At 45.6% G+C, this 26,103-nt stretch overlaps 1 protein-coding gene across 2 annotated transcripts in view; it reads left to right on the top strand.

Annotated features, from left to right (window-relative positions):
• The window catches only part of LOC147234884 (ephrin type-A receptor 6-like), a 192,094-nt gene that overhangs the window by 135,225 nt on the left and 30,766 nt on the right, over window positions 1-26,103 (top strand). For both annotated transcript variants that reach the window (XM_086145557.1, XM_086145558.1), the window contains exons 6-7: window positions 24,281-24,405; window positions 25,319-25,481. In XM_086145557.1, coding sequence (XP_086001683.1) covers window positions 24,281-24,405; window positions 25,319-25,481 — 288 coding nt within the window. The remainder of the gene's footprint in view (window positions 1-24,280; window positions 24,406-25,318; window positions 25,482-26,103) is intronic.

Raw genomic sequence — 26,103 nt, forward strand, 5'->3', positions numbered from 1 at the left:
TGAATAAAGGCTATTTCCTATTGAAGACTTTGCACATCCAATCATAACACGAACAGAATCATTTAAAGGGAAAGAACGCGTCCTGCCATCCAGCGTCGGAGTGGATTCGCAAAACAGCCATGTGTCAATGCAAAGCGAAGAATTTATCAAAACAAAAAAATAAATGTATTCAAGTGTATGTCTGTGGAGGTTCTCAGTCATCCAGATCACGGTAAATTCTTGTCAAAATCAACTGGACATGAATTTCTTCACTTGAAGACATTTCAGCTCTCATACCAAAGGCTTCTTCAGCTTTAATGACCCGTGGGAACTTTCCTAATATAACCGCCAGGTTTTTGGGTTTTGGGCGGGTCAAGGTTACGGTGGCTTGTTATGTAAATGCAAGAGTTGATGGCCAGAAACTAGGTCTAAGGGGGTTGTTATGCCAACAGGGATGTTGTCAGCAACTTTTGTGGGATTACCGGGATTGTAATGTGAAAAGGTAAAGCTAAACAAAGGAGTGAAAACTGTTAGATCCCATGGACTGAGATGAATGTTACCCAGGGGCTGTTTCTGGTTGTGAGTCTTTCCTGGTTGTTTGGAGGTTGCAGAAGGTGCTGGTCCATGTGTGCAAATCCATCTTGGTACTGATCCAAGTACGGTGTTATACATTAGTGAAGGGTCGTATCTGAGACACCCTCCTCTGTTCGGAGATGTTTTTTCTGTTTTGACAAAGATGGACTCTTTGACTCATCTGTCTTCTCTGACCAGAATACAGACAATTAATGTCTTAAAAACTTAAGGGTAATGATGAAATCAAGTTCTGTTTTTAATTTAAAATTTGAAATTGCCAGCCATCTGAATGAGGTGAATGGTTGCACGTCTCCATCCATGGCTTTGTGTGGACGGGTCCAGGCTGAACGCCGCTTCTCACCCAATGGCAGCTGAGACAGAAGCCCTGCAGTGCAAGATTCGTGGTATAGATGATGAATGAATGAATGCTCTATCTGTATAACTCTACAATTTTAATGTATTCACTCACTCATGTCACTTTACTCCTTCCTGGCATAGCAGTTTATCTATCTTATCCTTCAACTGTTGTTGTCTCTGTCCTCTTCAATGCCTCCTTTTATATTTATTGTCATTGTTGAATGTCTTTTGAGAATGCTAGTAGAGAAGTAGAGAAAAGGTCAGAGAGAGCTGCGTTGCACTTTTGTAGACCTAGGAAAAGCATAAGAAAGGGTGCACAGAGAGAAACTCTGGTATTGGATGAGGAAGTCTGGAGTGGCAGAGAAATATGTTAGACTGGTGCAGGACATGTATGCTAGCTGCGAAGCTGTAGTGAGGTGTGCTGTAGATGTAAATGAGAAGTTCAAGGTAGAGGTGGGACTTCATCAGGGATCAGCTCTGAGTCGCTTCGTGTTTGCAGTGGTGATGGACAGGCTGACAGATGAGGTTGGACAGGAATCCCCATGGACTACGATGTTTGCAGATGACATTGTGATCTGTAGTGAGAGCAGGGAACACGATTACGAAAATCTAGAGGGGCGGAGGTATGCTCTGGAAAGGTAGAGGAATGAAAGTTAGTCACAGCAAAACAGAATATATTTGTGTGAATGAGAGGAATCCGGGTGGAACGCTGAGGCTAAAGGGAGTGGAGATCAAGACCGTGAAGGATTTCAAGTATATGGGTCAACAGTACAGAGCAACGGAGAGAGTGGAAAAGACATAAAGAAGCAGGTCCAAGCAGATTGGAATGGTTGGAGAAAAGTGTCAGGGGCTCCATGAGGTAGAACACTATCAGCCAAAAGGAAAGGAAACATGACCAAGACAGTGGTGAGACCTGTGATGTATGGACTCAAAACAGTGACAATGACCAAAAGACAGGAGGCAGAGATGGAGGTCGTAGAGATGAGCATGTTGAGGTTCTCTTTGGGAGTGACCAGGATGGATCGGACCAGGAATGAGTCCATCAGAGGGACAGCACATGTTAGATGTTTTGTAGAGAGGGTCAGAGAAGCCACACTGAAATGGTTGGGTCATGTACACAGGAGGGATAGTGAATAGACTGGTAGACGGATGCTGGAATTGTAGGTGTAGAGCAGGGGTCTCAAACTAATTTCTCATCGAGGGCCATATACGGCCTCGGTAGAAGTCAAGTGGGCCAGACCATTAAAATAATAGCATACTCAGCAATAAATAACCAAAATATCATGTCTTTTCTCTGTTTAGGTGGAAAGAAGTACAAGGACAAAAGGAAAATCTGAGAATTTAATGAATAATCCTTTTACAAAACATTTCATGAAACACCTCATATTTCCTTAGACAAAAGTGCAATTTACTTCTATCATTCACATGTATGCATTGCAATCATGTGATCATGCAATCCCACTGATTGCACAAAGGCACAAAACTTTAACAAGTAATTGGTATTGAAAAATATAATAATGCACTTTAAGATTAAATGAGACTTATAAAGAAAGCGATTTTTAGACCATTTACACACATGCATATAAAATCTAAATTGAATCCCTGCCTACACCCTACAAACTAAAAAGAGTGCAATTAAATGTGTAAGGAAGAAAGTATTCACCTGTCCTGTAAATGTGTAAACTTCATACATGAAACATGCATACACATACTGAAAATGTATGGAGTTGCATGAACATTAGAATTCCACCATACTCTTTTGTAGTGAAGCTGGTGACTAACATTAAATTGCACATTTTCAGTAGCAATTATTGCTTCAGTGATTCCTCGGCTATGTGGGCCGCTGTTTCCTCAGACCCGCCAGCAATTCGTTGATCTTATCTCTTCTCAGTTGTCTTTGCAAGCTGTCATATTTTTCGCTGTGATGAGTCTCGTAGTGGCGCCGAATATTATATTCCTTAAATACCAAAACTTGTTGCAAACACGCCAAGCACAAAGGTGTCCCGTGCGTCTCCGTAAATAAATAGAACATAGTCAACTTTTCTTTGAAAATTCTACACTCTTTATCTACTTTTCTCTGTTTTGAGAACCACATTTTGGCTAATGAGGGAGTAGCGGGGAGGTAGAGAACAGGGTAGAAACAAACAGCAGATGACGCATTGATACCGTCTGCTGATTGGTCTGTCTCAGTGACGCGGCTTGTCTTCGACTCTGACCAAGATAGTGCGCCCCCTAGTGGAAAACTCTCGAATTGCATTTAATTTGAAAAATCTTGAAAAATTAAATCCCTGTCTTTTATGTGTTTTTTCACTTTCAAATGATCCTGCGGGCCTGATCAAACCTCCTTGTGGCCCGTATGTTTGACACCCCTGTTGTAGAGGAGGACCAAAGAGAGGGTTTATTGACGTAGTGAGAGAGGATATGAGTTGGTGAGTTGGTGTGAGAGAGGAGGATACGGAGAATAGGGTTAGATGTTGATGGTTGATTCACTGTACATAGCCCTGAAGGGAAAAGCCCAAAGGAAAAGAAGAATGTATATTGTCACCTGCTACGACACCCAAATTCCCCCTATGGGAATCAATAAAGTATTATCTTATCTTATCTTATCACCTTCATCTGCCTTTTCAAGTATGGAAAACAGTGCCATATATTCGCTGTCTCCAGAAACGTAGGACATGATCACATGACCCCGCCGTGTCTGCTGCGGCCGCTCACCATCCACGGGCTCAACAGGTTCACTGCCGCATCGGTGCGGATCAGAGACCTTCACCGTTGGAGTCATCTGTTCAGACCCATACGAAGTTAACGCTCCAGGCCCCGAGGGTGAACAGACTCCGCATCAATTTTTAATAAGAAGTCTCTCTCGGAATGAGCTTAATAAAGTGCTTCCTGTCCTGAATCCACACACAAAATCCCAATCGGGGACACGTTCCCCGTCTGGCATCTCTCCCACCCACCTAACCCACCTCCCTGTCCTGCGTCAGCCGCGGCAACAAGTGTGATCGGATATTGGAAATGTTTGGCGTAGGTGGCAGAGGGAGTCGGGGGACGAGGAGAGGATAGAGGGATGGAAAGATGGGGAGATCGGGGTGTGTGCTGCAGCAGCTAGACGCTGTTGTCGTTGACAGGAAGTGAATCTTCTTCAAACTAGCTTATCCTGATAGCCGCAGGGGTGGACAGTGTGTTTACGTCTGTGTTTCTAACAGGACAAAAGGAGTGGCGGAGGGGTGGGGGGCTGTCTGGCTTCAAGAGTGCCAACCACACACACACACACACACACACACACACACACACACACACACACACACACACACAGAAGAAAGACTGTCCCAGAGGCTGGGCTTAAACTGCTAACAGAGTGCTGAAGCAAAGCTATGGCCATGTGTGTGTGCATTTTCTCTCTTACAGGGAACATTTATATCATAAATGTGGGACCGGCGGCATTCTCCAGGTTCCTCCACAGTCCAGAGTTTAGTCCAGTCCAGTCCAGAGTGTAATGCCGCTCATGCCGCTATATTTATTATATAAATGCAGAGTGAGCTGAATTTCAATTTGCACAATACTGTGCATCCATCCATCCATCTTTGACTGCATCTTCTAACGCTTACATGCTGGAGCCTATCCCAGCTGTCATCAGCACACCCTTGACTGGTTGTTAGTCAATCACAGACAACATCACTCACTAGTTTGGGGTAATTTTCCCATTTTTTTTCTAATTAACCTGCTGCGTATTTTTGGAATGTGGAAGGAAACCAGAGAAGCCGGAGGAAATATGCAAACTCCACACAGAAAGGTCCCCTCATTAGAATGGAACCAGGGTCCTTTGTGCTGTGAGGCAGAAGCGCTAACCCCTGTTCGACTATTTCACCAAGAATTCTGTACAGTAATTTATATATATATATATATATATTTTATTTTATTTTTTATTGTTATTATTATTATTTAGTTGCTGCTACACCATGTGCCCCTCGGGGACAATTTTTTTCTGATTCTGATTCAGAAGGTACATGCAAGAGGTTCATTGGAGATCCCTTCATTGCCTGGACGTGAAAGGGTGAACGGTTGTATGTCTGTCCACGTGTCCTCGTGATGGATTTGCGAGCAGTCCAAGGCGAACCCCACCTCTCGCCCAATCCTGGCCGGGACAGGCTCCAGCACCCCTGCAGCCCTGAGCGCAGGATAAGCGGTATAGATGATGGCTGAAGGAATGAATGAATGAACTCGTACTAACTATGATAAAAAGGGGCGACGCACTTGTCATGTGCTTCAGTGAAACCCGACGGAATCACTTTTTCACGCAGTCACTCGTGGCATTTTGCCGCGAGCTTGATAAGTCCCACAATCGAATGATTGAATCCAAGTGAACAATATCAATCATGTGTAATACACTCGATTACATATGTAATGAAAAGATGAAATTACACTCATATATCAGTTTAAGCATATGGAGAAAAGACGTTTTTTTTTGGGGGGGGGATCTTGTATAGAACGCATCGGACACCCCAGTGTACAATAGATCTTGAAGTGGGTAATTCAATTAAGGAGCGATTACGCCACTTATAATTGAACGGTCAGAGAAGTCACTCCTGCAAATAAGTGATTTATAAGACCTGGGGGGGGGACTCAAAAAACTAAAATGTTCCTCTTCAGCAATGAATTTGTAATATTTGGGATGCAGGTCACAGGAAACAGGATGGTAATTGAGTTTCCAACGCCGCAGTCAGACCGCCAGGAATGATTGGCGGTAATAATTCCTGTCGGCTAAACATTTCTTTTTTTTTTTTTTTTTTGTCAAAGCAAATTTCAAAGTCGTAATTATGTTTAGACCAGACTAGTAAATGAAAAGTATTGCAGGGGCGGTGGGTGGGGGGTTGGTGCCCCCCACTGCTCCTGCATGTATGCAATGTAACGTGGAGGTCGATGGGCGGCGTCAGTAACCAGGATCTTCACACACGCATGTATTCAAATTGGCGTGTGTTCAAATATTTTATTTCAATTCATGCTCGTTAATAAAGGGGTGGGGGGGTTGACACAGTAGCACTTGAAATAAAAGGACAGGAAAGCATGGTTTTACAGTCCAATAATGTCCTTTCAAGAATCTAGCACATTTGAAACCGAACTGGCGTCAGTTTCCTGCACAGAGCTCGTACTTGTGGTTTGAAGTTCTGGAATTTTGTTTTATTAAAGTGACACATCAGTTTCTTTTGAAATCTGTGTTACAAACCAGTTGTAAGCACATAAATAATGTCCATGACTTTAACAAGTGGTCTCCGGCTCTGCCAATCCTGTTGCCTGAAGAAAAAGCACAGATCATGGCGGCACTACAGACGGAGAGATTGGTTCCTTGGTTGGTTCTTCCGGCGGCTCCACTGAGAATCTGTTGGGTTGGGTTTCCTGCGCCCAGGATTAACGAATGAATAGATAGAAAAAAAACTTGTGAATGAGTGAGTGAATGGTTGCATGTCTCGATGATGGGTTCGGAGGTGGACCCACCCTACAAAATGGACAGCGTTCAAAACAAGTTTACACAGACCAGTTGAACAGGTACATGCAGACTGGATAGAGGGATGCAGAACAGGAGCAGGTAACTCAGTGCAAGTTGCTAGCATACATCAACAATGGAGAGGCCTGGCTGGAGACAGGTGCAAAGGTGGAAAGCGTTAGCATACATCAACAAGGGAGAAGGCAGCAAGGCAAAAGGCGCTAGCATACATCAACGAGGCAGAGGCCTGGCTGGGGACGGGCAGCTTGGTGGAAGGTGCTAGCATACACCGACAAGGTAATAAACCTGGTCAGGAAAAGGCAGAGGAACACTGGGCAGGAACAGGAAGCCCTGTAAGGGGCGGGTGGCTAAGTTGAAAACGCTAGCAACGCAACAATGAGGGAGACGCTCGGTCTGGGAAATGCAGCTGGTTGGAGGGCGCTAGCATACACCAACAAGAGAAGCCCGGTCGGGTCACGGGTGGCCAGGCATGAAGTGCTATCATACAACGACGAGGGAGGAAATGTGGAGAGAAACAAGCAGAGGAATGCTGGACAGGATCGGGAGAGAAAGAGCGATTGACCCGTCAACCGTGAGGCTCAAAGCGCTGGCTTTCAAACCCTCACTGACAGCCAGCAACCAGGGCCAGGTGCGCACTCGGCAAGCGCACCTCCCCCGCGAGCCCAACCCTGACACTCTATGTAACTTGTGAATGAGAGGGTGAATGCTGTATGTCGTGGCCCTGTGATGGAACCCCAGTGACAGCTGTGATAGGTTGAATATAACTAACAGGATTCTTTGATTTGACCAAGTGCTGCGAAAGAGCCCACACAGAAGGACAGAAGAAAAGCACACAGAGACAAAAGCAGCACTGGACATACAGTATGTGTTGTCACTGCATTATTGTGTATATCAATACCGGCTCCGAGAAAAATTAATGTTCGGTGATGTGAAGTTAATTCCGTCGCAGATCTTACGATCTAGCAAAGCTTTCCGGAAGCCTATTCTTTGCAAACTAGATGGCGTCCCTGGAAAATCAATTGCGCAACACCATTGTGCACAGCGGCGGTCCAACCTGAGCCTTCCTGCACTTTGATTGACCAGTCGTGCCCAAGACTTTCAGAGCAGCCAGACTCAGACTTCATACACAGTTTGATACCGCTGTAACACCTTCAATTATCTGCAACATTTATTTCAGACCTGAGCCCTCCATAATGGACCAACATTTTGCAGGAGACAATTATTGTGAGATTATTAATTTTTTTTTTTTTTTTTTTTATATATGAATTGGCCCAAACACAGCAGCAGTACATTTTAATTCCAGTATCAACCCAGAAAGGCACAAAGGGTGCAAGACACAGTCGTCCTTGGACAACTTCGCAGCTGCTCGACAAGGACTCCCGGAACTGGGACATACAGTTGGTTTCTCCGTCGAAAATGCATCTACAGGACCCACACACACACACACACACACACACACACACACACACACACACACACACACACACACACAGACAGTGGTTAGATTCTCCCTCTGCTGGATGAAATTAGAAGTGTAGGACAATTAGCATCTGGGCATAGCTACTTAAAGTACGTTTTTTTCACCTTTCTCGACTTGCATGCTCTTTATCTTCACAGCAACTTGAACAACACAGAGGGTTCATCACACAGCAGAAGGATGTTAGTGCCAAAAAGAGGCGAAAGACTCTCGGGTCAAACCTTTTCCCAAATGATAAAACCGACTAAATATATCATTTTCTCGCTGCGGCTCGTTAATGAGCCGTGAAAACGGGCAACGCAGACACAGGTAGATGTGAGTTTGACACGAGTTGCCATGGTTACGTACCCCTAGCCGGCAGGGAAGTTTCCACCCGGCACCGGGGTGTTTATTTGCTGAGCTTTGCATCTGAGACACGTCTCCTCGCCGAAGAGCACGTTATGAGAAAAAAGCAATCTTCAGATGCGAGACGTATTAATCCCCGCAAAACATTAATATTTAAAAAGCGGCGCCGGGCCTCGCATTAAGAGATGGGCGCGTCGAGAGGTCAAAGCCTCGCCGTCACCTGCGAGAATTAGCTGCCGCATTTTATGCCGAACATTATCTTTTCTCCTCTTATCCAAGTCGGAGCGCTAGTTATTGATTGGGGAATTGGGGCAGGGGGGCTACGTAGCGCTAATGCATTTACTTAATCATTTTCTTGCGGTGGCAGGTTACAGTCTTGGATCATATTAAAAAATATTGATGCCCGTGCTATTTTTGTACACGGCACAACACGTGTTATCGTGGCCTCAGCGGCCCGTTCATTTTGCCTAACTTAAGCCGTTACAAGTCAATAACTGACCTCCACCCCCGAAATACTAGACCAAAGTATTCGTCTAAAAACCCAATCAAAAGTTCTGGAGTCAGAGATGTCTGACAGCACCAGTGCTGTGGGCTCTCAATTTTGGAGCCCTCAGATATATTATACAAGGCAGGCACACATATTTACAAAGAAAATGAAAGCGATGATGTTGAATCTAGAAGTGGAAGACAAAGAGTGTGTGTGTATGTGTGTGTGTGTGGAGAGATGTGTGTGTGCACGCATCAATATGACAGCTTTCAGCGCTACACTTCTTGGCCCGCTGATTCTCTCCCATCTGAGATCCTGAGTGAGGATTATAAAACCAATCAACAGACGGTGATTGCTGCAGCCAGTCTGCGATTGGATCACAACCAAGCCTCTGCGCGTCAGCACGGCGGAGGGGGAAGAAAAAAAAAAAGAAGAAGAAAAAGAGAACAGCGGGAGGAAAGAAAGAAAGAAAATGCTTGAATACAGTCATCACCGCTGAAGGGGAAGTAAATAGAGATGACTCGACAGAGAAGAAGAGCACATCTTTCATCCCTCGTGTCCAGACATATTTACCACCAGCAGCCCACGTAGCATATTAGCCTCCCTCCTTGTCCGAGGCTTATTTAATAACGCGGAGGTCGTTTCGTGGCTCGGGCCCCTGCGTCACCACAACTGGCTCGTGGTTTTACCCCTCATTTAATCACCGGGCTCTTCTTGGTGACCTGTAGATGCTTTCAGAATGCCTGCTCTCACCGATGCAAGCGATGACAGTTATTTCCTCCACGTTATGATGGAAATCACCTTCTGTTTATTAAGAGCAACCTGTATGTTCCAGTAGCTACGGGGGAAAACATGTGAATGACTGGGTGAATGGCTGAGTATCCCTGAATTACATGATTCACAGGGTAAATGGTGTGTTTCTATAATATGTGTCAAACTCAAGGCCCGCGGGCCAAATGCGGCCCACCACATAATTTCATGTGGCCCGTGAAAATGTCTTAAAAGATCTGATTATCTTAAGATAAATAAGTCCAACGCATGCATTGACCATAAACTACATTTCCCGCAATTCATGCCGATCATGTTAAGCGCGAAGATTTATTTTACATTACATTTGGTTATATTTATACTGTTACCATTACATGTGACCCTTTTGAGGTCAACCATTATGCTGATGTGGCCCTCGGTGGAAATGAGTGTGACACCACCCCCTTTTCTATATATTCTGGGGTGAATGTCTCCATATGTGACCCTTTGATGGACAGATCCAAGGTGAACCCTGATTCTCGGCCAACGAAAGCTCAGATAGGCTCATAAAATTCATAGAATGGATGAATGAAAAGTGCTTTATCATATTTTAGCTGTGAATAGCAACATTGCTCACATCCTTCCATGCATGACCTGTTTACAGACGGGCAGCGTCAAACACCTTCATTAGCAGGTGCATAATGAATTTATACATTTGTGATGCGTTAGCAGGTGCGCTTATTCATTTGCTGGCAGGTTTATTTAACCGTCTTCCCGCGGGGCTTCATGTTACCTGGGGCATCTGTTGCCCCCCCGACCTCTTTTTCTGCCCTTCAGCACCTTTTTCTCTTTTTTTTTTTGCGTCCATGACCTGCTGTTCATGCAAACACGTGCACATATGCGCATAAGTGAACCCGGACTACTGTTTTGAGCCGTGAAAAAAAACAACAGATGTGAAGTCAGTCAATTAGGAAGCAGACGGCGGCGGCTGTGTCTTAAACCGCATCAGTGTTCTGTCTTTCCAAGGATAACGTAGGGAGATAACGATAACAGAGGCTGTTGATTGTATTGATGGGATGTTGGGTTTGAGGAACGACAGGAAAAGTCAAGGTGAGAGGTGGTGAATTAGAGCAGCGGAGAGAGAACCTTGCCTATTTTGGCCTTATATTTATTTATTTTTCACAGTGGTAATGGGTAACGTGAGAGAGAGGGAGCCCGGGTCAGAGCCTCGCAGCTGAACCGACTCCAGAAAATACAGAAATACAACCATATTGATCCGCTGTCTATTTTTTGCCTGATGTCTCCTCTGCGTGAGTCGGCACTGCAGGGCGGCTGCAACAGAGGGGAGCAGGCATGAATGGAGGTTGCCGGATATTAATTCATTCATTCATTCATTATCGATATCCTGCAGTTAGGGTCACAGGGAGGATGCAGCCCACCCCAGCTGAGCAAGAGGCGGGGTTCGGCCCGGACAGGTCAATCACACCGACACACATGGAGACACACATGCAAACATTCACCCTCTCATTCAAAAGTCCTATAGAGACATATAACCATTCACTCACTCATTCAATATAAAACTATTCACCCTCTCATCAGATGTCTGGAGCATTCGGAGTCTCCAGTGTGAACCCCCTCCTTGGTTTTGGACTGTGGGAAGAAATATTCCAAAAAAATAAACACAGTGGTTCTCCTAAAATCCTTAAAAAGGAGTGTGGCGCTACAGGAGAATCTTTTAGAAAGGACCAGAATATTCAAGTGCTACTTTGAAACTCACTGTGGGAAAACCATTTGTCGAATGAATTCAAGCCGAACTATTTGTCTGAAGTATCGTCTGGAGCCCTGAGAACATTTCCACACATATGTTTCCGGGCTTTGTTGTTGTAATACCATTGCTGGCCACAAGGGGTGCTGATACTTGCTGGTTGCACATTCAACGGCGTTTTTTAGCATTCGCCTTCAATCCTTTTGTGCACCAGAAAGAAAAGATTTTTCGGCCAAACCTGTAATGTGATGTTACTTTAACAGCTCTTATGTAAATATAGTGTAATAGCAGTGCCGCTATCATGTCCTTATATTTGCTTTTTTAACGTCAGTTTCGATGACATGCACATTTTTCGCGGTGAAACTAAATCTCTGCGATAAGCTAGGAGGGACGGCGCCACTGCAGCTCGGCCACCGACATCAAATCATACGTTACGATCTCTGTCCACACGGAATCCGTCCGATCACACATTCCCACCTTCAGTCCGTAACTTTAGCCGGCGTTCATCGAACTCTCCACAAATGATGTTTCGCCCAAGCTTATAAATCTCTCTTCCGAGCCTCACGGTGACTCACCCGTTCACCGGGTCGGTGTTGAGAATAGCTATTACCTGGGATTGCTATTCAGCAATGTTCAGGGCAGGTGGAGAGCTTGAAGGGGAGGAGATTAGCTATTTCTACTCCCCGAAATGATTTATGTCCAGACTTTTATCATGAATCCCACCCACCTCCCCTGCAAAGATAATTTAACCTGAATCCACCTCACAACGGGGACTATTTTAAGCATTAAGCTTCATTAATACGGAACGATTGGACTCATTGTTCTGCGGCCCTGATGGATGTCCTCTGAAGTTTCCCTCTCGGCTCCCGACTCGGGCTCCTCTTCAATCTTCCGCGCGATTCTGCACCCCCCCCCCAAAAAAAATGTTCCTCCGTTGTCTTCGGGGAGTCCGATAAATCAGCGTCAGGAACCCCCCTTTGTCGCTGGAGTCGCCCCCAAACAAAGCTGCGCCCGCGTTACTCCATCGCAACCACAGCAGTTCGGACTTCAGCATCTCCGGACCCTCGTTTCCGTTTTCACACCAATCGAGCGCCGGTGGCGTGAAGGAGCCGTCATCTCAAGAAGGCATGAAGGAGGTTCTGCCAAAGTTCTCCTCTCCTCCATCCATAAACCTCCTCCCAGGTCTTCCTCCAGACCTCCTGATCTCCTCTGTCCATGCCCAAACCATCTCGACATAACTTTATCTCCGGAATATCGACCATGTGCTGTCCCTCTGATCCTCTCCATCCTCCTCCCTCCCAAAGAAGACCCTCCTCATCTTCACCTCTGCTGCCTCCATCTTTCCGGTCATATTTTTTTTTCCATTCCAACCTGCTTGCACTCGTTCCTTCACCCTGTCCAGCTCCTTGCCGGATGAGCTGGAAAAGCAGGTTCATCTGACCTCCAATATTCATCATTCAGCCGCGCCGCAGCCAAGCGCCATCGACAGCTACCTCCACATCTTCTACCACAACATTGCTGCCTCGCTCTCCAAGCCGCTCACTGTATTTTCCGGCGCGTGAAGTAAGCTGTGCTTTTCGGAAGCTAATGTGACAGCTTTAATTAAGCGTTTTGGATCCCGGCTTCCTCCTGGCATTTAATTGCGGTCGGGCCAGTTGTAAACACGGAGCGGGGCAGAGGTTTGGGTTCTGCAGAGGTTTTTTTTTTTTTTTCTGGACCCAAACGCCTTTAACCCTCCCGTCCCTCGCACGTCGATGACCCCCGGTTGGAAATGAGCTCCTCTGGACGGAGCGCGTCTCTACGCTGCCTGCTGTGTGTTCTGCTGCAGTGCTCCCGCTGTGGGCGCTATAGGAGACGCCGCTATTTCCACTGCAGCAGCGAGGATGTCTCAAAGTACTACTTACTTTCTGCTCTTAAGAATGGTGGTTTGAGCACATCTGTTTGAAATACATGTCAGTGGAAACAACATCAGGAGATTATTGACATTTGCAAGAGCCCTAGTGCACTTATTGCCTGTTGAAAAAAGGCAGTTTTATTCTTCTTGATCCAGGGCAGGAGTGACACCTGCCTGGCTTGGTGTAAAGATATAAAGCATCAGAATCAGAGTAACCTTTATTTGTCCCTGAGGGGCAATTGGGGGACACATATATGTATAAAATATATGTATAATAATATAACCGTACAGAATTGTGCAAAGTGTACAATTTGGTATGGGGCTGGTCAGGCGATGAGTTGGACGGCTCTGGGGACAAAGGTTGCTCTTCTCCTCTGAGTCTTGCAGACCAGCAAGCCTCTCAAAGGCTGGGTTTCAGATGTGGGACTGATCTGTGAGGACTGTTTTTAATATTTGACTGTCATGGAAGCGAGAGAGAGGTCTGAGGGGATGGACAATTATTTTGAAGGCACAGAGTTCAAAACCGGGACTGATTTTTGGCCTTAATGTGTCGGACATTTAAGCAGACCTTAACCTGGGCAGAACCTCTTCAGTGCGACCTCTGGAAACCCTGTGCTGAGAGAATTACAGTTATAGATTCATTCATTTATTCTTTATCAATACGGAGGATCCTAAAGTCAGCGTCACAGGGGAGCAGGAACCCGGTGAGAACAAATTCCACACAGAAAGGCTCCTGCAGAAGTCCAAACCAGCAGCTTCTGGCTGTGAGGTGGAGGTCTTCACCACCTTCACCACCCTCATCGCCAAGCTGTCTCGTTTTAGTTTTTATTTCCAGTCTCAAAGAAGCTAGAAACTGTAAATTTTCATTCCGGCAATGAGTGCTGATTTTCCTGGAATTCTCTCTGTCACCTCTCTGAACAAGCCAACAAAACTGAAAATTAGCTCGCCTGTTTTTTTTTTTTTAAGTTTCGCCAACCAATTTGCACGTGCACCACACATTTTCACACTTCTCTGACGATGCAGCCGCATCAGTGATCAGTACAGCACGCCGTCTTTCCACTTTTGCGCTGGCAAAGGCAGCAAGTGATTTTGGCTGAAAGGGCAGGAGTGGGTACTAAAAATGTGTTTTTGGAACATCCCTGCCTGGAGCGCTATGAAGCCCGCCGTTTTTAGAGGCTCCTTCAAATAGACGGTTGAAAACTATATGAGAGCGTGGATCATTCAGCGTCCTTTCGTAAAAATGGAAACACTGGCAAGATACGGAGAAAAACACAAAATATCAACTCCTAAAGTGGAAAAGCTCATAAATATAAGGCAATGCTGTATCAATATTACTACAAATGATCTTAACAAATAAGCCCCGCCCCTTCCGCCAGATTGGTCCATGCTCGCTCTCTGTGGGTGGGGGCGCATTGTTGTATTTATTTCTTCATTTATCAAAATTATTATTGTCATTTATTCACTTATTCATATGACTTTTCATAGCATGGTCAGGATATTTATATTGTATTCCATATTTTTTTTGTATTTATTTATATTTTGATATCATGTTATCTTGCTTGCTATTTGCTTATGTTTGTTTATTTTTTTGGGACATGTTTGACTCGCTTCATCGGGTCCGGCCGCCTCTGGTCACATATTCAGCCAAACTGAACCAAGCGGACATTGCATCGCCGGAAGAGCTGAAGGAATATTCTTCCTTTCGAAGGGCTGCCTTTCATTTTGACAAGTGGCAGGATGAGGGGATACTTGTGTGTCAGAGCTTTGCAGACATTTGATCATTTCCCTGCGAGGAAACCGTCCTTGGATTCAAGACGGCTGTCTGGTTTATTCTGGTCCGGGTTTGCACTTAAAGTGGTATTTCCTGACGTGTCGTTTTAACTTTACATTTTAAACAATGTTGTGATTGATCGGTGGAAAAGATATGCCAGGTACCTTCCCGATAAAATGGCAAGGTAATATTAAATATGGTGGGGGGGGATTTGTTTTTTTTTTTAATTCTCAATATCCAATATAATGTGCAGGCTCGTCTGAGTGAGCCCGTGATTTCGCCCCTTTTTAATACTGAATGCTTGGTTGAAGTCATAATGAAGCTTTTAAGTAGCAGCATGAAAAGTGGACAGGGTGTTAAGGACCAGCAGGGAAATCAGCTGTCAGTGGGCAGATACTTCAGTTCTTCTCATTAATTACTTTTGGGGGGAAAGCGAGGTGGAGGACAAATGAGTATTGATTGTGGCGGGCCGGCGTCGGCCCGGGTTTACTGGCCTTTCCCCACATGTCATTTCTTTTCCGCATCCCCATTAAGTGGGAACAAGAGGGATCGGCGGCACACTGGGACCCTATTAAAGACGGGGCCTCGGAGTGTCAAGCGGCTCGGCAAGGCGGCGAAAACTCCTCCAAGTGACATTTGAGGAGTTTACACAACACGCGCAAGGACCATTCTTTGATTTGGTATCTCCCCCATCCCCTCTGACCGTGATTCGAGGAGTCCCTGCCCTGCTCCTCGTCTTCTCCACCTCTCAGATCCACGCTTTTGTTGGCTGAGCGATGATTTTAATTAGCTGTTAACTCTCTGCGCTCAGCGGATACACAAGATAAATGGCGTGGGCGGCTGTTGTACCCGCCATCTGCTTGGGGCAAAGGACCATGTGGAGTTGTTTTTTTTTTTTTTTCCTCCACTGTCATACCACAGACAGCCACCACAGCGGGAGGGGGGTTGCAGGTGTTCTGGGGCGGGCGGGGGGACGGGAAAGCGTCCCAGTTTAGATCCACTTGACAGCTATTTAGTGACACGGAGGTCACATCAATTTCCCTCTCTGAGGCTGCAAGCGACCGCAACATGCATCTGGAAACCGAAACCTGCACCGGCGCGGTGGGGAGAGAGGTTTCTGTGCACCATCGGCCGGCAAATTGCAGCACTTTATATGGAGATTGTAGTGCAAGAGATAAGGCTGGAGGTGCAATGAATTCATAAGCAGACGTACTCCATGCGTTCATGCAACACGTGATCTCTGAAGGCTTAATTGAACACGACGTGTCCAAATTCTCGTCAATTCCACTTTGATATGTAAGCGCCAGATGTCCCCATTCAAGATCCAAGTTCAAGTTATAGATAGAGAACTTGGTTATATTTATAGAGAGCCTGGCTGCTCCACCTGTTTTATTTCCTTAACCCAGAGATGTTGCCGTCATTGTATTGTTTATGGATTGTTTTAGATTTTTTTTTTGATCCCACTGAACCCGAGAGCCGCTATCTCAAAATTTTGTCGCACTCTGTGTACAGTTGAGGTCTTGAATCCTTGAAAATCTTTGAATAGATGGTTCATTCACCGCTCATCTGCCGGTTGGCGGTGAGAAGTTGGCCGCTCCGCTGCGGACGTGTGCCGTGTCTGCTCGCTTCACATCAAATGCGCGGCCGTTGATCACATAATCAGCCGGTGTCGCCGCTGCCGCCGCCGCCGTGCTCGCCACATGAAACCCAAAGCTTTATAAATAGCCGCACCTCATCAAGCCTCCCGCACAAACTACGCGCCGCTGCGAGCAGCTGTGTAAGACTCTGGAAATTAAAGTTATTGATGTGACTCAATTAGATAGCAAAGCTTCGCAGCTTTGCAGTTCCCACGGTGTGAAATGTAATTAAAAAAATTGTATTTTTAGGGGGGAGGAGCGCGGCGGTCCAGATGAGATCTGAGAGACCAATAAGACTGACGAGAAGAACTGTTTATACACTCGTAGGCAAAGCAAACCATAATCCCCTCTGACCGAAAGAAAACCTGGAAGGATACGGAGCAGACACGGTGGTTATCGCAAAGCAGGGATTTGGACAGACGTGGAACGAAGAGGACCTCGAAGTGAAGGTGCATTTCCAGATAAAGTCCCGACCTAGCATGCTTCTGGAGAGGAAGTGGGTGATATGATGGATATCACCATGACGATACACGTGGGCTCCTCCCAGCTCCACTGGAGGAACAGAAACCAACCAGTCTGGACGGATTCTTGGGTTTACTTTAAGGCCCTGCGAGTCCGTCTCAGGCGTTTAACCATCTGAGCTTCAGCTACCGGCCTATCATCACCCAACCATCTGCTTCTCCAGTCCAAATACAAGGTGGAGACACAACCGGGAACTTGTCTCATTGAGACACTATCCAACCCTTTGCCCTGACCTCAGATCAGCATGTTGGACCTCCCAGAACCATCTCAACTCGTACTCCGAGGCGGGGTGTGTTTATGGTTACAAAGGAACTCATAGGTGCTTGGTGGAACTCATGAGCCACGCTCATTACCAGATACCTTTGCCAACTATCCTGTTCCCTGGTCAGATGTTTTGTGGACAAAATGGACAGAAGCAGTGAGGAATGAAGCAACAGAGAGGTCCGAGCTCTCCTGGCCTGCTTTACCTTAGAGGGGTTTCCGGGGTTAGCGGAGGAACATGTACATTTTGGCCCAAATTAAGTTCGAGTTAGCTTAACAGGGTCCTTCACAAAGCAAAGTAGTGCTAGGAGAAGATTAAAAACCATCAACCATCTGATAGTCCATAGTTATTAGTCCATGAACGCTGTGTCAGCTTCCACCCCATGTTGTCCGTGTCGTCGTCCTCTTCTTCATTTTCTTCTTCTTCCTCTTCTTCTTCATCTTCTTCTTCTACTTCTTCTTCTTCTTCTTTGGTGGTTTGTTTTTGAGTTTGGAGCTGAAGGTGCTTGTGGCAGATGTCCCTTATTGAATGCAAAACTAGAAAATAAATCAGGCCATACAGTTCTTTGAACCGTGTTCTCGGACCTGCCTTGTCCTAAAGCTGCTTCACACTGCATGTCTTTGGTAAAATTGGAGACTTTCATTCGGCAGATGTGAGATTGTCAGTCTGTGCATCAACCCTGCGATCAGTTTCTAGCCCAGTGTCAGGTGGGATTGGTTTGGGCTTCAAGCGGCACGGTGTCCAACGATAAGCGATATAAATAACACGTGAATCCATAAATGAGGGTTTGCAATGTTTAATTTTTTTTTTTTTTTTTTTGTGAATACTTCAGTGCAAACATGCACACATAATAATGACAGCAATTAAAACCAACGAAACTGAACTTGAGCTTGAGAAGAACATTTAGGGTGAAGACGTCGTCGCCCTGATGCCAGAGGACGGGAGAATGCGCTGTCTGTTTGCTCACGCCGTCAGATATAAGACATAATCCACGCCATCCTTTCAACAAGCGCGCGTTGCCATTAGATCCGGCCCGTCATCGCTAGGAGGTCGGAGCAAAATTACGCCCAGCTTGATTGAGCGGAGCGGATCGCCTGTTTGACTCCCGTTTCGCTCTCCTTTATTAGTCTTAACAGCTTATTTGACCAATGTCGGGTCTCAGACGTGTCTGTGTTTATACTCCTAGTTCGCCGCAGACAGCGAACGACCCGCGGTGCAATCAGATTGACCTCGAGCATTAATGGAGGGTAATGATCGCCGTCCCCAGGGGCGACCTTGTGTCACTTCGGCTTTGTACGGCGGTTTGCGGAGAGCGACTTGCAGCGGAGGCGCCTTAAACCCGCGTGGCATTGCGGATTCACCGCATACAACGGCTTCTCCAGCTGATTGCTTGCGGTCCCCGTGGTAACAATGACGATGACTTCGGGTCACTCATTCATTACATTAACTCCTAGTAGCAGAAGCCGCCGAAGCGTTTCATGAATCCTGCCGAGCGCTTGGCGATCTCGCACGGAGTCAATTGGCATCGAAATCCACAAATTGGCGTTAAATCGAATGAAAGTGAATGGAAAGAGGCTAATCTAATATTTGGGTTCTTACATGGATTTCAAGATACGTTTGGAAAGGACGGCTGCGAGGCGAAAAACAAAACCAGTCACCTCGAAAAGAGACAGACATTATCAATACAGCTTTTTGTAAACAGCAGCATGTGTGTGTGTGTGTGTGTGTGTGTGTGTGTTCGTCTGTCCCGTGCCTCTTCTCTCTATCAGCCATGAATCAGTGGAGTTTTAGGACATCGTTTAAGCTCTCGCGCGGCATCAATACCAGCTTTATTGATTTTTTTTTTTTTTTTAACAGTTAATGGCAGCCTTTGGGGCAAGAAAGCTAATTAAAATCATATGCAGGTCAAGCTCATTTAAAGACTCCCCATTAGTTTATGCTGAGCTTAACCACGCTTGACTGGAAAATCTATCCATCGGGCATTGTAATTGACTGGTGTTTCTAATGGCTTTCCAATGCACCGGCATCTCGGGGAGAGTCTGTTCCTCTGGCAGATTTCACGCCGCAGCTCTAATAATGCACGTACGTGATCATTAGAGGTGGCTCATGTGTGTCCTGTGTCCTCAAAGTATCCTGTTAGTGGTCGGGGACGGAGCGGCGGGTGTTTAACACGCCCCTGCCGTGAACACAGAGGACGAATCACAGCCAGAGAACTTCTTGTGGGCTTTGAGTCCATCTCATCTTAGCGATCCAAGTGGATCCAATAGAAATTAAGGAACCTCCATGTCTATTTTTATTTCTGTATATATATAAACACGTGTCTGTTCATGGTTTGCGTGATCTGACACATATCTCACCTTTCTTTGTGACCTCTGAAAACACCCATAGTAGCCGTTTGGGAACTGACCAGTTCGAATTTGGTTCCAGGAAGTAGCCTACTCTTTGGGAGCCTGCAACGTTCGACTTCCGCTCCGCCCTCAAAAACAAACCCTAGAAAAAGTAGACAACGTGGATAATATGGAGATGGAAGCTTCCACAGCCTTCATGAAATAATAACCATGGACTATCAGATGTTTGAAGTGTTTGTATCTTCTCCCTGAACTATGAAGAATTCCATTAGCCATTCGCTAACTCTGGGCTTATTTTGGACCAAAATGTAAATGTTCCTCTGCGAGCCCTGGAAACCCCTGTGAGACGTAGCAGGCCAGAAGAGCTCGGACCTCTTTGTCACTCCTTTTCCCATCGCTTCTGTCCATTTTTATGCGAAGAAAACATCTGAGCGGTGACCACCATAGCTTGCAAAAATAGGTATCTGGAAGTATCTGGTAATGGACGTGACTTTTGGGTTCTACCAATCACCCAGCTCCCAATTAAACTTTAAAAATACCCTGCCTCAGAGTAGACGATAAGGTGGTCCTCATAGCTATGGTCCCTGGTTCTTCTGCAGTCTGAGTACACCTGAGAAGGTTCCAGGAGCTGCCAAAAGTGTCTTTAGATATTCACAGTAAGACTTTTAGGAGTCGGTATTCGCAGTCAGTCAAAGGAATCCATAAGAAACCCATTGCGGTGCAATGCACTATCTTCTGGTAGTTTCAAACACCTGACCACAAGCGTAGAACTTGGTGGAGATAAATTAATCCTTGAATGTCTGCAGCCATCCATGGTCTTCATCCTTTCATATCGGAGATGAGATCCGACCGCAAACTGCACCCAGATCACAAGGTACAATTCACCAGAAGGAAATTAACTTTAAATCTAGTCAAAATCTTCTTGTCTTGCTGACAGGATTTGAGTTTCTTCACTTTAAGACGTTTCACCCCTCATCCTAGAGGCTTCTTCAGTTCTAATGACTTATGAGGAGTTTCCGAAAAGGTCACTAGAACTGAAGAAGCCCCTCGGAGGAGCAAAGACAAGAAGATTTCAACAAGAATTCACCAGAACCTGGATGACTGAGAACTTCCACAGACAACCCTGAATCTAATTATAAATTCTCTCCCTCCCCCCTTCTGCTGCTCTGTAGTTTGTAAAGAAGTGTTAAATAGAAACACAAACACACACACACACACACACACACACACACACACCCATGGGATTGATGTTCATATTATTAGTTCCTTTTTATTCCTGCATGCGTTTACGCTGCTCCCCTTTCTGCCAACATCTCATCCAGCCTGCCAATTTTAACGGCTTTTAATTTACTACTTATGGATGAAACATCCAGCTAATGTATCTGATTCGGCCTGCAAAGAACGCCAAAGCACCGCAGCCGCGTTTCCCCCTCCATCCAGTTCCAGTTGCAGCTGCCTATGACCCGGGTGCAGCGGTCGTCATCTCGAATCAGCAGTTTGGCACACACATATTCACTTCTGCATTTTGTGCGGTGTCCTAATATCCATTTGAATGCAACACTTTGTTTTAATCCCAATGGAAAGTGATGACACATTTTCATTCATTCGCTATCTATATCCTGTGGTGAGCCTCCTGCATGTGTTTGGACCGTGGGAGGAACCCTGAGGAACCCCACGCAGACACAGGGAGAACATCCACTTTTTTTCCACTTTTACTAAAGAAACATACAAATCTACAGAGAAAAGAGGGGGGTGAAATCGCAAGTGAACTCTGACCTGAAGCTGGGGTGAGGACGACGAGCGATAAAGTCGTAAAATTACCTCTTGGGGAACGACATTATCCGCACGGACCGGTGAGGAAGGGAAAGAAAAGCGGAGTGACGAAACAGCGGCGTCTGGGCTCCTAACATCAGATTAGCGGCGGTGGCTCTCACAGCGCCTGGTTAACAAGCCCAAATCCCACAAGGATGAAATGTTCATTTCAATTCCCCCCGACCTGAAAGGCCGGGACTGTAGCTCTTACCCAGAACCCTTAATTCCCAGCATGGCGCGGACCCCGCGCTTCCCTGGGCTTATTCCGCACAGTAAAATATACATATATATATATATTTCTTGTATCCAGTTTCCACTTTGAATCCACACGGGGGAAAGCAGGCGGACAGTTTGTATCCACATAATGAGTCAGCTCTGGCTACATTAGACTGCATCATATGTAATGACTCTGGGGGCAGTTACATCTGCTGACCACTCCTGGGAAGGCAACGCAATTATTTACCCGGCGGAAATTCATAGCGCAAAGCGGAATGTGACGCGGTCCGGGAAGAGATGTGGCCTCCTCAGCTTGTTTTCAATTAAAATAAGATGATCTAACAGGAGAGGGAATTGCCGTGCCAATGGTTTTCTCTCTAAATTGGAAGCATTAATCCTCTTTTGAAATACAATCATTGGGTGCGAGCGCGGCTGTGCCATGATTATTGCTGACAAGGTGGACAGGTGTTAATCAACTTTGCGCGCACACACGCGCACACACTCATACACTCCACAGCTGCGGTTCCGGCGTCTCTAACACAGGAAACTCCTCGCTCCGAACATGTTGATCAAGCCGACGGAGGTCAACAGGTCCTGGAACGACGCAACCGCCGAGCATTTCTCCGAGGCGGCCGTTTCCCCCGCAGGAGGGTTTCAGCTCCGGTCCCCTTTCTTTATCGTTCTCCAAAACGACGCTTTTGACACGCCGACCTATTTATCAATGTGTTGTCATGCTGACTCGGTTCATTAGCGCGAAGTCCACTCGAGCAGATGTCATTTGCCCGGGACTTGTTTTACCCCGTAATTAAAACCCATAATGGTCGCTTAGTGATTAATCCCCCGTCCTAATGAGAATATACTCACGTACGACGGTCCGGCGAGCCCGGCAGATTTGCAGCGACAGAAAATGCAGACGAGCGAAAACACGCAGATTTCAGAAAAGCTTTATGGAAATCACTGACGGGAAAAACAACACAAGACGTGAAGCTGTTGCGCATTCTGAGAAAAAAAACCTGAAAACCGTGAGTCAGATTTGTGTTCAGAGCAGGTTTGGACCACGTTCTTTCAGATGATCTGTAGAAAACCCAACGTCTCCCCAGGAGCACGGAAACACTTTAGCAGTGCAGAATTCTCGTGAAGATGACGGACACACGAAGGATGTCACGCGAACAATAACGGTAGCGCTGACAGTGATAGGGGGAGATCAAGCCACGCCCCCTGGGAATCTGTCCAATGAGAGCCCAGAGGAGACACGGGAGAAGACGAGGTCACAGTCCTGCACTGATGAAGGAACAAAAGTGCAGACAAGATAAGACTGAGAGAAGTCCGTCATGGGATATCCATCAGCAGAGTAAGCTTAAGGAGCTGTAATGATGAGCTAGGCTAATGCTAACTATAACCCCCCCCCCCCAGATGGAGGATGTTCCCAAAGAACATCCCAAAGCACGTAGATTGTTTGTATTGCGACTATAATAATAAACGTGAATCCACCGTGTACTTGAATGCAACTTTATTAGCATCTTCCTCGTAACATCGCGCCAACAACATAACATGAGTGCAATGAACGCTTCATTGCCTCATTGCCTCATATTATGCAGAGCGGCTTGGGAATCACCTGTTATGATAAATCCACATTTCAAGTAGAACTCCTGGTATTGTCTGTTAAAATCTTTCTTTTTCTTGGAAAATGTAGGTTCTTCTTCTGTCTCTTCACTAGACCATTTCCGTCTGACGTCTGTTTTTTAACCATTTTGCTAGCTTGTGGGTTACATTTTTGGCACTCAAGTGACCGAGATTTTTCAAGATAAAAGATTTTTCAAAATAAAGATTGTTCAGACTCAGATAATAAATCTAACGGAATAAAGCGGGGGGTTGGGGGACCACTGTTCTAGACCATAGAGCATCGCTGTCTTTCCACTGTCTCATCAATCTTTCCTTTCATTCTGGCTGATAAGTCTTCTATCTCATAGTACCCCTGACACTTTTCTCCACCCGTTCAACCTGCTATAACCCGTTTCTACACCTCTTTTCCACGCTCTCCTACGCTCTCGACTGTTGACCCTAAGTACTCAGGAAAGACGGTACGAGATGATCTCCTGAAAACGCAGGAAAATTACAAAAGCCCGGTATAGACTTCTGGATAAATAATGCGGCAGATAGCTGAGTATCAAACCGACTGCAGCTGCAGTCTGCCCACGGCTGGGCTCTACATACCGCGGGGCCGCTGAGGAGGACGGTCAGGTGTGGTGATTATGTCCAGGTGTGCAGCAGCTGCTGAGGCAGCAGAGGATGAGTCACAAACCGCGTCACCTGGGAAACACAGACAGAGCGCGTTGAGCGGAGAAGAGAATTTCAATTTACTCCCAGGAAAGCGTAAGAGGTATTTGATCAGATGTCGTGTTGTTGTTCTCGGGAGCCACGGTGTGTTCTGCATGTGAAGTTGATTTGATTTCGCCCCCCTTCGCTCCGTGGCAAAGGGGTCTCCTGTGCAGGACCGTGTTAAAAAAAAAAAAACCTCACGACGTTCGGTTGATTCGACTCGTCCTCCCCCGTATGACGAAATGAGGATGTTTTCGCCATTTCAGGTCCGTCGGTGGTGGGCGCCCTGAAGAAGGACTGGGCTTCTCCAAACAGCATCGCTCTCTCCTGGCAGCAGCCCGAGCAAACAGCCCTGCCCATCCTGGACTACGAGATAAAATATTATGAGAAGGTACGGAGGGGGACCGGCCCAAAGTCTCCTCAAAGATGAATATTTGGAGTAAATTAGGATCTGTGGGAACCTTTTGTTTAAATAACCTGCAAGGAAGTACAGTGATCCCTTAAGATGCAAATTAAATTAGTTCCTGAAGTGGATTTGTATGTTGATTTTTCCGCATCTTAAATGAATTTTCCTTGTTTAAGATTGCGGAAAACAAATTAATGAGCTCCAAAACTCACAATATATGGATGTTAACATAGAAAAACCTATAAACGCTATGGTGTCATCTTCTTTCTGGTTTATTTGGGTCCATGCCTATTATTAAAAACAAAATACATAAAATAAGCACAAAAATATAAAATTATGCCACATGAGAGATAGTAAAAACAAAATACATAAAATAAGCACAAAAATATAAAATGATGCCACATGATAGATAGGAACACAGAAGATACTTTATCAACTACCTGGAGCTCGCTTGGCGCGTACTGCACAAATTTCCCATTTTGATTTTCTCACTCTCGTATTGGTATCTCATAATTTTTTTTGTATTTCAAGGATAAAAATTGCTTAAATTGCACTTCATATCTTAAAAAAATGTGTATATAAAGTGATTCGGATCTCGAGAGGCCACAGTATAATGATATGATCCCTGTGTGGATAAAAAAAAATGGAGCTTATCTCATCTCGAAGGTCAAGTCTCTCTTGGTATATCATATGTTCATCTAAATATACGGCCCTGGTCCACGTTAGGCTTTCTCTCTCGTGAAGCGTCTGCTGAGTTATCATGGAAATCAAGTATTTGTAACTCGCTGACCTGTTAAATGTCCTTTCACGGAGCAGGAAAAGCATCTCCGGGTAAGAAGATCCCATTCAACTCTCTTGCTAATTCCGCAAGCTTGACTGATCCTTCCGTCCTGCACAGGAACACGAGCAGCTGAGCTACTCATCCATCAGCACCAAGGCCCCGAGTGTCATCATCTCCAGTCTGAAGCCGGCCACCTGGTACGTCTTCAGCGTGCGAACCCACACGCCCACCGGATACAGCTCCTACTCTCCGAAATATGAGTACAAAACCACCGGAGATTGTAAGTACCTCTCAGTTATCTGCACCTTTTACTTCATTTTCAGATTTTAATTTATACGTTTTACCTCAAACATGGTCTGTGACAAAAAGGGTTAATTTTGAGGCTTAATAAAAAGATAAATATTTTCTTCACAAGGTCGGCATCCGTGCATGCAAAGTACCATACTTTCCAGATTATTCAGTGCACCTGAATATAAGCCACACCGGCTAAAAATAACAAATAAATATATGTTTACATACATAGGCCGCACTTTAAGCCGCAGGTGTCCACGTTGTAACATGATATTTTTACACAGAAACTTTTTTTTTTACTTTCAATTAAATACATACCGGTAACATCCACAAATACGTACTGGAGATGCTTTATTTCCGACCAGTGCCTGTAACACGGCTGATGAAAAAGATGACTAATAATTAACAAGGACAAGTCCATCCATCCATTCATCCATTTTCTAGCCCCGCTCTGTCCTACTCCAGCTGATTGCTAACTTGGTCTTCCTCCTGCGCACTAAAACTATTAGTCATCTTTTTCTGTGCCGGAATTTAACGGCCCCAGAATTTCACAATAATTTAATCGGTCTGATGTTGCGAAAGGCTTGAGCTTGCAGCATGAAGCTTATTCG

Source organism: Fistularia commersonii, chromosome 4, assembly GCF_037954325.1.
Source record: "Fistularia commersonii isolate RoL2024-O1a breed Wild chromosome 4, RoL_Fcom_v1.0, whole genome shotgun sequence".
Lineage (NCBI taxonomy): Eukaryota > Metazoa > Chordata > Actinopteri > Syngnathiformes > Fistulariidae > Fistularia > Fistularia commersonii.